Source organism: Aethalodelphis obliquidens, unplaced genomic scaffold (assembly GCF_003676395.1).
Source record: "Aethalodelphis obliquidens isolate GAN/ISIS:26980383/991018 unplaced genomic scaffold, ASM367639v1 scaffold78, whole genome shotgun sequence".
Taxonomy (NCBI): Eukaryota; Metazoa; Chordata; class Mammalia; order Artiodactyla; family Delphinidae; genus Aethalodelphis; species Aethalodelphis obliquidens.
In genome coordinates, this window is record NW_020838022.1 from 6117286 (window position 1) to 6132525 (window position 15240).

A 15240-nucleotide genomic window follows, 5' to 3' on the forward strand; every position below is an offset into this window, starting at 1 on the left:
GTCACAAAGCACCCAGCTGATCTCCCTGTGCTATGCGGCTGCTTCCCACTAGCTGTCTATTTTACGTTTGGTAGTGTATATAAGTCCATGCCACTCTCTCACTTTGTCCCAGCTTACACTTCCCCCTCCCCGTGTCCTCAAGTCCATTCTCTAAGTCTGCGTCTTTATTCCTGTCCTGCCCCTAGGTTCTTCAGAACCTTTTTTTTTTTTTAGATTACATATATATGTGTAGCATACGGTATTTGTATTTCCCTTTCTGACTTACTTCACTCTGTATGACAGACTCTAGGTCCATCCACCTCACTACCAATAACTCAATTTCATTTCTTTTTATGGCTGAGTCATAGTCCATTGTATATATGTGCCACATCTTCTTTATCCATTCATCTGTGGATGGACACTTAGGTCGCTTCCATGTCCTGGCTATTGTAAATAGTGCTGCAATGAACATTGTATACCACATCTTCTTTATCCATTTATCTGTTGATGGACATTTAGGTTGCTTCCATGTCTTGGCTACTTTGAATAGTGCTGCTATGAACATTGGGGTGTGTATACCTTTTCGAATTACAGTTTTCATTTTTTCTGGATATATGCCTAGGATATATTTATTTTAAACATATTTATTTTAAACATCCAAAATAAAAATCCCAAATCCTGTATACAGTAGGATTCCAATCTTGTACTTGTTTGTTTCTGTATGTGGGAGTTCATAATGCACATACAGAAAAAAGACTGGAAGGAAACACATACAAACATTTACAATAGTTCTCTTTGGGAAGCATTTTTATATCTCCTTGTTTCTTAAATATTTTCATTTTTCTACGATGAACATGTATTAATCTTTGTTACCTGAAAAACAATGTTAATTTTAAAAGCGAAGAGTCTGTCTGCAAAAGGCTGCGTTGCTATGTGATTCTGTTTATATGACATTCTGGAAAAGGCAAAACTATATAAACAGAAAACAGGTTTGTGGTTGCCAGGAGCCTGAGGTGGGGAAGGGACTACCTACAAAGGGACACATAGGGCTTCCCTGGTGGCGCAGTGGTTGAGAGTCCACCTGCTGATGAAGGGGACACGGATTCGAGCCCCGGTCCAGGAAGATCCCACATGCCGCGGAGTGGCTAGGCCCATGAGCCATGGCCGCTGAGCCTGCGCGTCCGGATCCTGTGCTCTGCAACGGGAGAGGCCACAATGGTGAGAGGCTCGCGTACTGCAAAAAAAAAAAAAAAAAAGGGACACAGGAGGATTTTTTGGAGTGATTAAAATGTTCTGTATCTTGATTGTGGTGATAGTTACATGATCGTATGTGTTTTTCAAAACTCACAGAACTGCACACTTAAAAGGATAAATTTTATCGTATATAAATTGTTCCTCAATAAATCAGATTTTTTTTTGTTAGAGTCTGGATCATTTCTCCAGTTCTATTATTTTTTGAAGAATCTAATGGACCTAGGAAGATAATGACAAATCTGGAGGATATGATCTCAAAAGGAAGATTAAAGAAAGAGATAAAAAAATTTTCATATTCCTCTCAGTCTCTTCAAGTTCAGCCATAAATGGCTGGGGCTTGAGTTTGGTGTTTTGGTTTTACTCCTTTTTTAAAGTGACTTGAGACCAGGATATATGAAAGACATAGTTTTTCTTGGTATTTAATGAGGTGACTTGAGTATGAGTTCAAGTATATGATTTACAACTGGAGTGATAACTTTATGAAACATTTACATCTGTGACAACATCTAATAAAACTTTTTATTATTATTAGAAACATTGCTTGTATGGTTAGAACAGACTGTCAAAATAATCCCCCTTGGACCAGACACATCACAAATTGATCATTTACCTTGTTGCTCTTGCCAGTATCATATCTAAATTCAGGGGACTTCCCTGGCTGTCCAGTGGTTAAGACTTCGCCTTCCAACGCAGGGGGTGCGGGTTCGATCTCTGGTCGGGGAGCTAAGACCCCACATACCTCGTGGCCAAAAAACCAAAACATAAAACAGAAGCAGTATTGTAACAAATTCAATAAAGACTTTAAAGATGGTCCACATCAAAAAAAATCTTAAAATTAAATACATAAATAAATAAGTAAATTCAGTCTGATGGAGAATTGAGAAAAGGGCCAGCCACTGACACAATTTTCTTTACGAAGATTGGGGTTTTCATTTACTACAAGGGACACAACATAAAGACTATCTTTGAGTAGGAAACTACATGACCAGAAACTGGCAAGAACATAAGATTATCTGTAGAAGGAGAGAGGGATGCCTAGACACAGACCCTCCTTCACACGAAAGGACTTGAGGACCCCCTGTGTGTATGGCATAGGGATGGGTGCTACAATTCCTGTCCTGAGTGACCAGGGTAGACACTGCTGTTCAAATTCAGTCATATCATTTAAATATTTGAGGCTGCTTTGCCCTTTATTTCATATCGAATCAGATCATTGTCTATAAACACTGACATTAGATGCTGTTATAATTGAGGTAGCATCGAAGCTACTTCCACTTCTTCCTTAGGTAAACAATAACAAGAGGAGATTCTAGAATAAATCAGTGTTATGGAAAGGAGATGGGCAACAGGCTCAATACAGACAGAAGAGCTGTTCCAGTTACTTTTTATTAACCTGTAAATTCTTCTGTTTCTCCTCAGAAGCAGCTTCAGATGTGTGGTACAGAAACTGCATGTACACATGCTCCTGGTTCAGATAAAATCAGTTGAGAAATCACAGAGAAATACCGAAAATTAGAAAATATCTAAGCGATGGGTCCTGGTTAAGGGCAAAATGAAAAGATGGCATGGAGTTTTCTACAGAAAAAAAATTGGCCATGTTAGTCTATTTTATTTACAAACTAGGAAATTCGAGCTCTAGACCCATAAAGCCAGAGGCCCACTGGACATCTCCACTTGGGTATCCCATAGGTACATCATGCTCAGTGTGTCCAAACCTGAATCCCTTCCCTTTCCCTGTCTCCCTGCTCTGCTCCTCCTGGGTTCCACATCTTGGTGAATGGAACCACCACTCACCAGTCACTCAGTCCAGAAACCCGACAGTCATCCTTAACCTCCCACTCTTCCTCACCTCCCATATGCAAGCAGTCAAAAGGTCTCCCCTAAACCTGCTTTGTCATTCCCTTACTGTTACCACTGGTCTCCATATTCCTGGATCCAATGGACGCTCTCCTGTCTTTGTATGACTTGATCTCTTTACAGAATTTGACACTATTGGCCATCCTTTCCTAATGAAAACTCTTTCTCCTTTAATATCTGTAACACTGCTTTCATTTTCTACCAACCTCTCTAGTCTCTTTAAACATCACTGGTTTTGCTTGCTTGTTTGTTGTTGTTTTGTATTTTTTTCTAGGACTCTTCCTATTATATACTTTCTCTTGGGGATCTCATCTGCTCCCAAAGTCCAGATTTTTCTCCTGTGCTCCAGGCTTATATATCTAACTTATCCTTTAAGGCTCAATTCAACATGAACTTCCTCAGGAATCACAGAATAGTAATTCATCTAATTACAAGTCTGTCTCTACTACTAGACTGTGAGCTCCCTGAGGGCAGGAACCATGTCTTATTCACCTCTGAATTCCCAATACCTTGCGTAGGCACTCAGATAAAGTTTGTTGAATGAATGAATGGTTAGTAGAATCAAGTCATTGGTCTCCTATGAAAGGTAGAGGTTTGAATCCCCCTACTGACATCCCTACCATTGGGTCAAAAAGAGTAGAGTTCAGCTGGATAGAGTATACTGTAATGAGAGCAAAGTTGCTGGTTACATTATTACCCAGACCAGCCAAATTTGTCCTGGACGGTAACTCTAGGCCAACTGTGAACTCTGACCAGCTGTCTTGAAAACGTAATGTTAGTCATCAAGAGGAGTGGGTGAGAATGCAGCATCACTAACCCAGATGGTGGTAGGGTCTCACCCCAGTAAGTAATCTTCTCCTCTCATTGGTGTCTCCATCTGAGCCCCCTTTTGGGGTGGGATTGGTGTCGGCTGAAGAAAACCTTGGGGAGAGGGAGAGGACACTTTTTCTTCCTAGTGTCTCCAGGGGCTACACATCTAACCCCGCCGTCTACAGGGAAAGACTGAGGTAAGCCAATGAAGTTTTCTGTCTAGGTTAAGGGCATACTTTGTGAGGTTCTGAGTTTAATATACATTTTTAGATCAGCACATCAGTCCTACAATCTCTGGATGGGGGAATAAAATCCTGCTGAGGAAGGAATGTAATCATGAGTTAACATAAAAGCAATTTTAGGAACTACCTATCGGGATCAACGTTACTTTTTTTTTTTAATGACAGCTCTCTGTGGATCATCTTTCTCTCAAGGTAGTTCTGAACTGACTTTTCCCAACAACTCCGGAGGCAACGAAGACTTCGTTTTGGAAACATTGGCTGGGTGAGCTGATGACTCACACCTCAGATGAATTAATAAAAGTTAAGAAAACAAAAACCAGATGTTTCCTTCATCTTAATATAGGCCTCTATGCTCTCTTTTGTCAGTTATACTGTCAATTGCTGGTTTCCTTCTCTTGGGGCAAAAATCAATCTTTAAAAAGTTTGAATCTCTCTGTATTTTTTGATGAACTCTGTCCCCACAGTTGCTATTTGGCTCAAATGTCCACAAAGACTGCAGCTCCGGCACCGACGGTTTCAGCAAGCGAATGGCACACAGTGCTTGAGGACAGCATACCAGAGGGCTTTGCACGCTACACTGGATTTGCTAGAGAACTCCTGCAACAGTCTCTGGGGAAAAGCACAAAGTGAAGCAGTCTCCTTGCTCACACGTAAACCTCCCCAGAACCAGAAATGGTCTGACCAACTAGCCGAGGCTTCCTTTCCAGATCCAGGATTCATTCTTTGGCCCTTGACCCTCCCAGAAAATGCTAAGAACTGTATTTTAGAGTGCCCACAACATATATTTTCATTCTCCTGGCCAGACCAGTGGAGGATACACCGAAATCCAGAGTGACGCACTCTTTAAAGTTTCCTAGTAATACCACCCATCATTCCCGGAGAACGTCGGAAGCATTCTGTTTTTTGTGAGGGAAAATCATTTATTTTTTCCTCCATCTATTGTACTTTGCTTAAGGCAATTATTTTCCCCAGACGCCACCCCAAGCAGAAAGCTCCAGATGTTGTTCGGTCATAATGGGAGAATGGACTGCAAGTCCTAGTGTTTTCCAAGCTTGCATCCTCTCATGCCCTCCCAACTTTCTCATTCGGAGCCCTGAGCTGCTTTCTCTCACTCCTCTTTTCCTGCTTGGGTTCCATCTCCCCTCACCTTCCAGAGGCAAATTTAGATTTGCACCTTTCCTGCCTACATTTCTGAACGTCTTTGTCAAAAAAGGGATTCTCTAAAACTGCAGTACTACCAGTCCACACACCCATTTGCCCAACCCAGATCGCTGGGAATCATCGTAACCCACTTCACCCCTCACTCATTCACCGCATTTAGTTTCCAAGTCCTGTTGATTCTATTGACGACATGTCTCCTGCGTTTGTTCCCTCCGCTCCATTCCTCCTGACGTTTCTATAGTCCAGACCACACCCTCTTTCACCTGAACCACCATCCCTGTGTTCGCTCCTCCTCTGTCCGGAAAAGCCATCCTTCCCACTGCAGCCACAATGAGAGTGATCCCTCTAGAACCCAAATATGGTCATGTCTTCCACACACTGCCACTCCCTGGTCAGATAGTGGGCGTGGAGGCCTGGGAAAATCCCTTACACCAGTGAGTAACATGGAAGTGTCCGTTAAAGCTAGGCTAAAGCCACAGAAATGGCAGGGCATTCCCCAGCCTCCTGACCCCTCTCCCAGCTGGGCATTTATCATCCGGACTTTCCTCCATCCCAGTGCCATGTTGCCTGCGTACTTGCTAGTCTCCCTCACTGGACGGTGGACTCTGGATCTTGTTCAGTTCTGAACCCGCAGCACCATACACAGTGCCTGACACAGAGCAGACACTCAAAACTAAATAAGAGACAAAATCCCCTCTCCCTCCAAGGCAATGTGTTAGTTACCTACTGCTGCTATAGCAAATTACCACAAACATAGTGCCTTAAAACAACCTGCACTTGTCCTCTTACGGTTCTGTAGGTCAGAAGTCCGACACAACTTCACTGGGCTAAAATCAAGGTGTCGGCCGGGCTGCTTTCCTTCCAGGGGTTCTGGGGGAAGACTTTGCTTCCTTGCCTTTTCCAGCTTCTAGAGACCGCCTTCCTCTCTCTTCAAAGCCAGGAATGCAGCATCTGTCTGCCCCTGCTTCTGTTAGCCATCTCTTTTTCTGAACACAGCCAGGAAATGTTCTCCAATGTTGCGGGCCCGTGTGATTGGACTGGGCCCACCTGGATAATCCAGGATACTCTCCCCATCTCCAGGTCAGCTGACTAGCAACCGTAATTCCATCTACACCTGTCTCTTTGCCATGTCACTATTCACAGGTTCCAGGCATTAGGGTGTGGACATCTTTAGGGTTCATTATTCTGCCCACCATAAGCAGTAATGGGTAAGGGCCCTGAATCCCATATAGCGGTCCCTTTCTAATGCTTTTTACATGATTGCAATGCTTTTACCTAATTGGCTGCGGCTGCCTTTATATCAAAACCATGATTTAAGTCACCTCTGTGATCCTAGTGCCTGGTCCAGGGCTCAGACCCTGTGAGGTGCTCAGTGTTTGCTGACTGGAAGTTAGGAAGTAAAATATTGGTTGGCTGGAATGTTTAAATAGCAGCTTCTTGGTTCCCCTTAGAAAAGGGAGCTTTGATTGTTGGTCCCAAGAAAGTGTTAAAAAAACAATTTTATAGCACAATCAGGGGGTCCTATCGCCATTATCTTGCTTTCTCACACTAAACCAGCTCTCAGATTGGAAAAACAGTCAGCTTCCATTATCTGACAGAAGTCTTCCAGATTTTTCAGATGAAAAAACAGCTCACATGCTTTCTGCCTAGTCCACATGGGAACACAGCTGTATAGGAAATTCAAGCGAACAAAAGAAAAAAAATCATGCAATAAAGCCTTGTGACTCCCCAGGCAACCAAGAACTGAATACTTCTCAAGCAATTTTGGTAGGATTAGTATTTAAACACACAGTGAACAACCTCAGTTCCAACAAATCTGGAGAAATTAAGCCTTGTTTCCAAGAAGCGCTCACAGAACTTTCAATGCGTTTTTCCATCACGGCGAAAAGAAAGAACTTGCACAGCTAAGCTGCATCTCTCGAGTGGGATCCCACGCCCACTGGACAGCAGCAAGTTTAAAACGAGCAGGACACCGGGGGCAGGGCTCCCAGGCTGCAATGGCGGTACGGGTGCCTGGTAAAGGAGAGGGGCTCTTTCACTCAGCAGACAGAATTGTCCAGAAACTATCAGGTCTCATGGAGTTCAGGCTCCAGCAATGACAGCCCCGGCTAAGCCGGTTCTCAGAGTTCAGCCTTCACCATGGCAACCGCTTGGGAAACCTCCAACTTGCTGAACTGGAGATTCTGAAGGAAAGTCACCCACAGCAGAAGCACGGTCTTCAGAGAGTTTTCCGTAGTTTATTCATATAGCACCTCATCAGCAAAACCTGACAGAATACTCAAGCTCAATGTCAAGAGCCTTCTGAACCCCGGTCAAAACGTTTCAAGGTACATCACTTCACCTGATCCCCCAAACAGGCCTGGCAGCTACTTGCGGCTGGAATCATACTCCAGTACCTACCACAGGGCTGGCACATGACAGCAGCTCAGTAAATGTTTGCGGGATCCGTGACCTGTCATCATTTTATAAAGGAAGAAACAGCCTCAGAGAGGCTCAAGCAGCCTCCTCAGCATGCCGAGCAGCCGGCAGGGCTGGCCTCCGGCCTCTGTCTTTCCCACTCCACCATGCTGGCCTTCTAAATCCAACTCAGTAAAGGGCAGGAGGACGTTTCGCTCCTTTTCGACAAACATGCGTTGAGCGTCTACCCTAAAGCAGGCCTTCCCACCACTCCTCGCTGTCCTCTGCCTGGGCAGTTCCTTCAAGCCTTGGTTTTAGTGTCACCTCCTGAGCAAGGCCTCCTCGATGAGCCCTTCCACAGCCACCGGGCCACCACCGCCTCGCACCCAGTACCCTCTATGCCGTTTCCTGTTTGGTACTCATCCCTGTCTCTAATTACTTGATGTGCGTATTTGTCTATTTATGGTTGGCCTTCCCCGACTGGAAGCTCCGTGATGGCAGGGTGCCGGCTCAGGCTTTCTGGTGACGCCATAAGATGAGGGAGACGAGGCCACTGAAACAAACAGCCAATGTGCTCTCAGGTGCATTCATAAAGATGTCCAGAACAGTGGACTTCCGGCGCGTGTCTGAAAGACAGGGAGGCGATGGGGTTGTCAGCACGGGGCGGAAAGACTCAAGAAAGACACACCAGCTCTTCTTCTCCAACGTCTGAAGGCTGCGACCCAGAAGAGGGCCGTGGACTTGCCTCAGAGGAGCGGTGGGAGAGGGCTGGAGGGACAAAGTTGCAGGGGCAGGCTTGGGTTCAAGGTGCTCCTCGTTAGGATTGTTGGGTACTTCCTATCTTGCACACTAATGTGTGAGTACTAAGAGGGTGGCCGGCATCCATTTTATTCCTCCCGCTATGTAAATAGCGCAGTACCTGGTATGTTTGTCACTCCATAACTATTTGATTGAATGAATGTTGTGTCGAAGATCAGTTACAGGCGGAGGCTGTCACTGCTCACTCTGCCTGGAATGTTCCTCATCCCCCCCGCCCCCGCCGCCTGTCATCTGCTTGACCCTCTGGTTACTCTGTGGTCTAACCTTAAATATCCCGTCGTCAGGAAAAGCTTCCCTATCCCCCTATCACCGAATTACAGGGCCCTCTCAGAGCCTCCTGTATTTTTCCATCGTGTGATGATTGTATTTGACGTTATTTGCTGGTTATTTGAGGTAGATATTCCCCTACCCGAAGGCACTCAGTCTCTCTTGCCTGAATGATCCCCAGCAATGCCGTGAGACAGCTGTTGGCATCCCCTGTAGAGTATGCTCTGTGAGAGCAGGAACTGCTGTTATTTGCTGCTATAGCCATCGCGTGGGGCACAAAGCAAGTACGCAAATATTTCTTGAATGAATTAACTTTACAACTAAGAAATTACTGAAGGCTCAGCAACATGTAAGTGGTCGACGTTACACAATAAGCCAGCAGTAGAGTCTAGATTTGAACCCAGGTCTGTGTAACTCCAAACCCTGTTTTTTTTCTACTACACCAAACTCTGCGGGTATAGAGCCATTGTTCAGGACCTCGCGGTCTGCCATAAAAGGTGGGCCCCTTGGTGGAAATGTTGGAAGGCAGAGTGTGAAGGCATGGCACCAGCCAGGTTGCCTCACCCATGGGCTCAAGGAGATACAGGAGGGCACTTCACTAAGAATTCGAGAAACTTCCCAACCAGGGGAACTTGTGTCTGGCGGCCAACAGTGCAGCAGACGGAAGGACTGAGCTGAGACTTCATGCCCTACCCTGGCCTGATGGCAAGCAGGTGGTGGATGGGCAGCAGGATGGACGTCTGCAACTCCTTTCATCATCCTTCTAGTTATACTCAAGATGGACTAGCCCATCGCGTGCTATTGGAGCTGGGAGAGTAGCAGGTAACAAATCTAGACTTTGGATTTGAATCCTGGATCTGTCACTTACTAGCACTGTGACAACTTCCCTCCACCTGAGTTCCCTTATCTGTGAAAGGAGAATAACACAAAGCATGATTAAGATTAGATTAAAATGTGGATGAAAAGAACACCTCCTATATACACTGCCTGGATCTAAGGGGGCTCAAAAAAATGAGCACTATTTTTATCATTCCCAGTTTATTTCAAGCCTCATACCCCAATGCTGCATCATCTGTGTGCAGTACTTCCTGGCAAGGACTTTCTGATTAAGTCAAGACATCTACATTTTCATCTCCTTACACCTGTGCCCTGAGTCAGGTAAACAAATAGACTTGCTCAAATCTAATGCAGGGTTTTATTTGTGAATTAGGAAACATGCGTTTGTTCAAGAAACGAGCATCAAAGCTGCTGTCACCAAACCCCAACCTACAAAACTTCTTACGTACAAAGAGAAAGACCTGTCTTTAACTTGGAAAAAGGACTATTTGTGTGATCGTGCTCTCAACCCAACTTGCAACTGCCTTTCTACCTAACTGGATACAGAATTTACTCCCCCCATATAATGGAACTAACATTTTCATGACATTATCCACCACTGAGCTAACAGGCTACAAATCAATGTAACAGATTCGACTGCTTTGAGTCGTATTTCTTAAATGGTCCCATAAGCAAATACATCCAGCCTCACACATAAGCACCAGAAATTTGCCACCCCGTAAGTTACGTTCCGTTAGGTTTCTGTTTGTTGCTTTTTAAAACATCAGTCTTCCCCCTTTCCCAGTAGGTATATAGGTAGAAAAATAAATGAAGTCAGCACTCTTCACTTCTCACTAGAATAAACTGTGACTCAAACACTGTGAGTGGTTATTTGCAAGGCTATAATTTTTTTAATGACAGATTTTCCTAAAAGAAACCACTATAACATCTGTCCAAGAACTCCAAGGGAAAACAAAAAATACATAAAAGATTAAAAGTCTATTACTTTAACAGCACATTGCCAAACACGGACAACTAGGATAAAATGCCAAGGAACCTTAAAAAATAACTTGAAAAGATGCAACGTTCAAGTCATTCAAACGTGTAGGGTCCACAAAGAACAGAAAAACAAGTCCGAGAACAGTTCTACTTGTGCATGATGGGAACTCAGACTGTACCTCATCCAAGTTCATTCAGGTGTCTCAAACCAATAGATGTATGAGCAGAGTTTGTTTTTGCTTCTTTGCTTGGAGATGCGCACGCAGATTAGAGAGGAGAATCTTCCAGATGCTGATGTAAGCGCAGCAGACTTGGTTCCCCTCTGATAAAGTACGAAGGCAGATTTAGTTGACTCAAACTTTATCAGTTTCCCTAAGAAAAGGTCTTATGCATGCTGAAACAGACGAGTTACTGAATTTGTCATGCTAAGTATTTACAGCAATTTTCATAAAGTGAGCTCAGTAACTTGACAGGATAAAAAAGGTAGTTGTGAATTTCTTATATAACCTTTTACAACGTGAATGACTTCGTGGGTAAATGACGCTGAAGTTCAAAGCCCCTCAAACACACATTAACAAGAAATTATTGACTGCATGAAGAGGCACACATTGTAGAAAATGCACACTTCACGGGGTTCCTGCATAGCAGGAAAGTCACTACCACTACATAACAAATGGCTATGCCAACAGTTAGAGCTGCCACTCAAGGGTCCAACAGTAGAATTCCCTCAAAATCGCAAGGAGTGTTTGCATCACAGCAAGGAAACCTTTGGGAAGACAAGTACATATTTCGTTTGCAAAGATATTTTGTGTTGGACAATTTGAACATCGCATAAACAAATCCGTTTTTGAATTGGGTACGATTTAAGGCAATGCTACTCAGACCTGAGGGGGAAAAAACCCACAGAAGTTTCTAGTTTTCTTCTGAAACTTTGACGGGTCAGAATCAGTGTCGGAAAGGATCCCCCCGCTAAGATTCAATGCACCATTAGGTATCTGCAGCTTACAAAATAGGATCCACTTGCATACTCTGAATACGAAATGGGCAATGTTATGTACTCTTCCTTGAAAACTGTAAAAAAACAAAACAAACATGGCAGCTTAGGTATTTCATATTAAAATGTCACATGAGCATGAAGACAACTACACCTGGTGCACACAAAGGAGTAACCGCCCTCACAGCAAGCTCTCCGCAGCGCTGTACTTTTCTCATGACTGGCTGTGGTGTAGTGTGGAACGGTCATGGATTCATAAATTAACTTTTAACATCAACTACAGACTAATGAATGACAATTAGACACAAGTAAGTTCAAAAGTTTTACATTTTGCTCCTGTTTGGCTGCTAAAGAGCAGCGATTTAAATTCATATAAAAACTTCTGACCACAAAGCTTGCTATACACATAAAGTACATAATCAAAAAGTAAGCAGCAATTGAATTTCTTATTTAAACTTATCTGGTATATATTATTTACATATTTGGGGGGAGAGCTCTCCGAAACCACCATGCTCCTTACTCCCCTTCCTGGCCTCTGCCCCCTCTCCGCCTGCCCCAGCCCCTCCAAATCGAAATCAAGTGCTCTGAACTATATACAACTGTACTTTGGCTAAGTGGGCTGGATGGCGCGACTCCTTCCCAGGTCTTGGAGTGGAAGAAAAGAAACAAAGTCTTGGAAGTCATGTGCAGCCTTCTTTTCCGAGTAGCAGTGTACTGTAGCCAACAGATCTGTTCTTTTCATGGCAAGGGGGGCAAAGGGCCCCCGCACTTCACTCCCCAATCTGAGTGGGGCAAGATCCAGAGCCACTGGCCTCTTGCACCACAACAGGCCACCGGACAAAAAGGAAAGGAAAAGGTCACGACAGAGGCAGCAGCAATCAACACAAGTTTCCCGACAAAGGAACTTCTCCTGCTAGCACTCCCCCCTCTTCCTCTCCCTCCCCTCCCACAAATTCATTGCCTTAAAATTAATTCATATCACGAGAACTCGGTACTCTGGTTAAGTGTCAAGTAAATATAAGAAAGAGTAAATCTGTCACCTTGTATACTTGAACTGGGACATAAAGCTGGGACACACGACATCACTGAAATTAACTTTCTAAAACAGATCCGGTCTACATAGTGCAGCCAATAAAACGTAAGAGTTTGTTCACAATCTGCCTTGTACAGGGTATTTATAGTCTTTCGATGCCATATAAATAGCATTTATACAGCTTAAACATTCAGAGACATGCACTGGGACTTTTTAGGTAGTACGAATTTCTTCACAATCACATGTGCAAATTTTACAGATCACTAAGTGAGTAATGAGTAAGCTTAGGCTGGACCGTGTCTTGTATTATCTAACAAATTTAACGGGGGTTCAGAGTCATCCATAGGAAGAACCAGGCGTGTTCCCCGAATGACCAGTTCATGGTCCCCGAATGCAAGTTCCCGATCCAAGGCATCTTCAGAACTGTTTCCCATAAATCTCCTAGGGGCACCGGACGATGCTGATTCAGTGTTCACGGTAGAATCTCCATACGTCAAACTAATATCACCATCATTGAGAATAAGATCGGAGTCATCATCTTTCAACTGTTCCTGGTTCTAAATTCAAATAAAATAAGTTTTGCGAATTGTTATGAAATTCAAGAAACATTTCCAATAGCAGAATTTTCAAGGATGCCCTATTTAAAAAGCTTCAGGGGCCGCTCCCTGCCCTCAGGATAAAGTCGAAAGTCCTCACCTTGGCTTAAAAGACACTGTGCGACTTGGGCCCCTCAGCTTCATCTCCCACCACCTTCTGTTTCTCTGACCTCACCCGCCTCACTGTGTGCCCGAAGACTGAAGTGCTGACAGCTGCCCCAAATCTCTCGTGCTTTCTCTTACGTCCTGTCCCCTCTCTCCTCCTTCATGTAACTAGCGCCTACTTATCACTGAGGTCTTGGCTGAAAAGTCACTTTCTCCCAGAAGTCTTCCTTGATCATCCAAGGCTAGCTTAGGGGTCCTCCTGTGTTCTCCCCTAGCGTCCTGTACTTAGTCTTCTCCTTAGAGTGGCACTTACCCCTTTGCGTAACTGCTCAGGCAGTGGTCTGCGCCACACACACACACACACCCCCCGCACTAGACCCTAAGTCCCTTGTACGCTGTACTTCAATCACCTAACAGTTTAGGGGCACAGAGAAAGTATTCGCTAAATATAAGTTCAATTGATTGTTGAACAGATTTATATAAATGAAGCTTTTACTGCCGTATCAACAATACCTAGAAATACTGAACCCTCACTACACACTTGTCACCCAGCTCAACGGGCGTTGGTTCTAATGGAAACTTTGGGGCCAAAAAGAATATAAATAAAGTTCCAGAAAAGGGAAAAATGTCTAGCATATATAGTGCCACTGTGGCAAATTAAAAAGTGTACATGTGCACAGGAAAGTCTAGAAGGTATTCAACAAAATGATGATAGTTAGCTCTGCATGACAGAATTGCTAGTGGTTTTTATTTTCTTATGTTTTTGTACTATCTGAAATTTTATTATAATGAGTACATATTACTTTTAAAAATCAGAAAGTCATTGTTTAAAATATAGAGTAAGAATTATTCTAAATACTCATATTGATCTAGCAAAAAAAAGTCTGTGACTAATACTCCTTGAGGGAAGTAGAGCTGACAGAAACATCCTACACTCAGCTCTCCTATCCTGTGCGTGTTTAAAATCTTTAAATTTGTCTAAGATGGTCAAATAGACTGAGGGCACGATTGGACAAAAATTTTTCAACTTAAAAAAAATTTGCTGTTGCTAGAAATTTGCCTAAATACTCAAAGACAAAGACATGTGAATTAAAAACCAAACAAACCCATTCCACCAACCAGCCATAATCCCTTCCTGCCCAATCCAGTTATAACAGTTAAGTCTAACAAGCGTGTCTATCGCTTAATTCAGCAATACTCAAAGCTCTGTGGCACCTTCACTCGTCAGCAGGGGCTCTTCAGCACCTTCTAATGACTTTATTAAGTTTCAGGTTTGGGGCAATATCTACCAAATTTTAAAATGCATATGACTTTTGACCCAGCAACTTAACCTTTAAAATCTATTCTTTATAACTTTATATTCTTGGGTAAATTTATATATACAAGGATATTCACTGTAAACATTGTTTGTAATAACAAAAACACAAAAGGAGGAACAATGTAAAGGTCTAGCCACAGGAGACTAATTAAATCAACCTTGGCAAAACCACACTGTGCAGCCACCAATAGAGAGAAGGTAAGGGATCTCATGGACTCTTAGAAACATATCCATGCTGTATCATTAAGTGAAAAAAGCAAGTAGCAGGACAATACTCTTATTATGATCCCATTTGTGTAAAACAATAAAGAGAGCTATATATACACATATAAGTTTGTGTAGATAAACTATAGCAGGGAGTATCCAAAATAAACCCTTAATAAAGACTGCCTCTGGGGGATGGAGGTGGGAGAAAGAGAGCGACTTTTATTTTTCACTTTGTACGTTCCATACTGTTTGAATATCTGGCTGCAAGCATGCTACTTTTATAATTTAATAAGTAGTTAACATAGCAAAAAATAAAATTAAAAAATTAAGTTTTATGGTTGTTACGGGTTACATGGTATCTCCCCCCCCCCCCCCCCCCCCAAGAG

The 15240-nt window shown here is 43.3% G+C and overlaps 1 protein-coding gene across 5 annotated transcripts in view; it reads right to left on the reverse strand.

Moving 5' to 3' along the window:
• Positions 1 to 10486: 10486 nt before the first annotated feature.
• The window catches only part of SLC9A6 (solute carrier family 9 member A6), a 55010-nt gene continuing 50256 nt past the window's right edge, over positions 10487 to 15240 (reverse strand). For 4 of the 5 annotated variants that reach the window (XM_027092474.1, XM_027092475.1, XM_027092477.1 and 1 more), the window contains one exon: positions 10487 to 13185. In XM_027092474.1, the coding sequence (XP_026948275.1) occupies positions 12913 to 13185 (273 nt within the window). In that variant the 3' untranslated portion in view covers positions 10487 to 12912. The remainder of the gene's footprint in view (positions 13186 to 15240) is intronic. The other variant, XM_027092473.1, reaches the window with a different exon arrangement.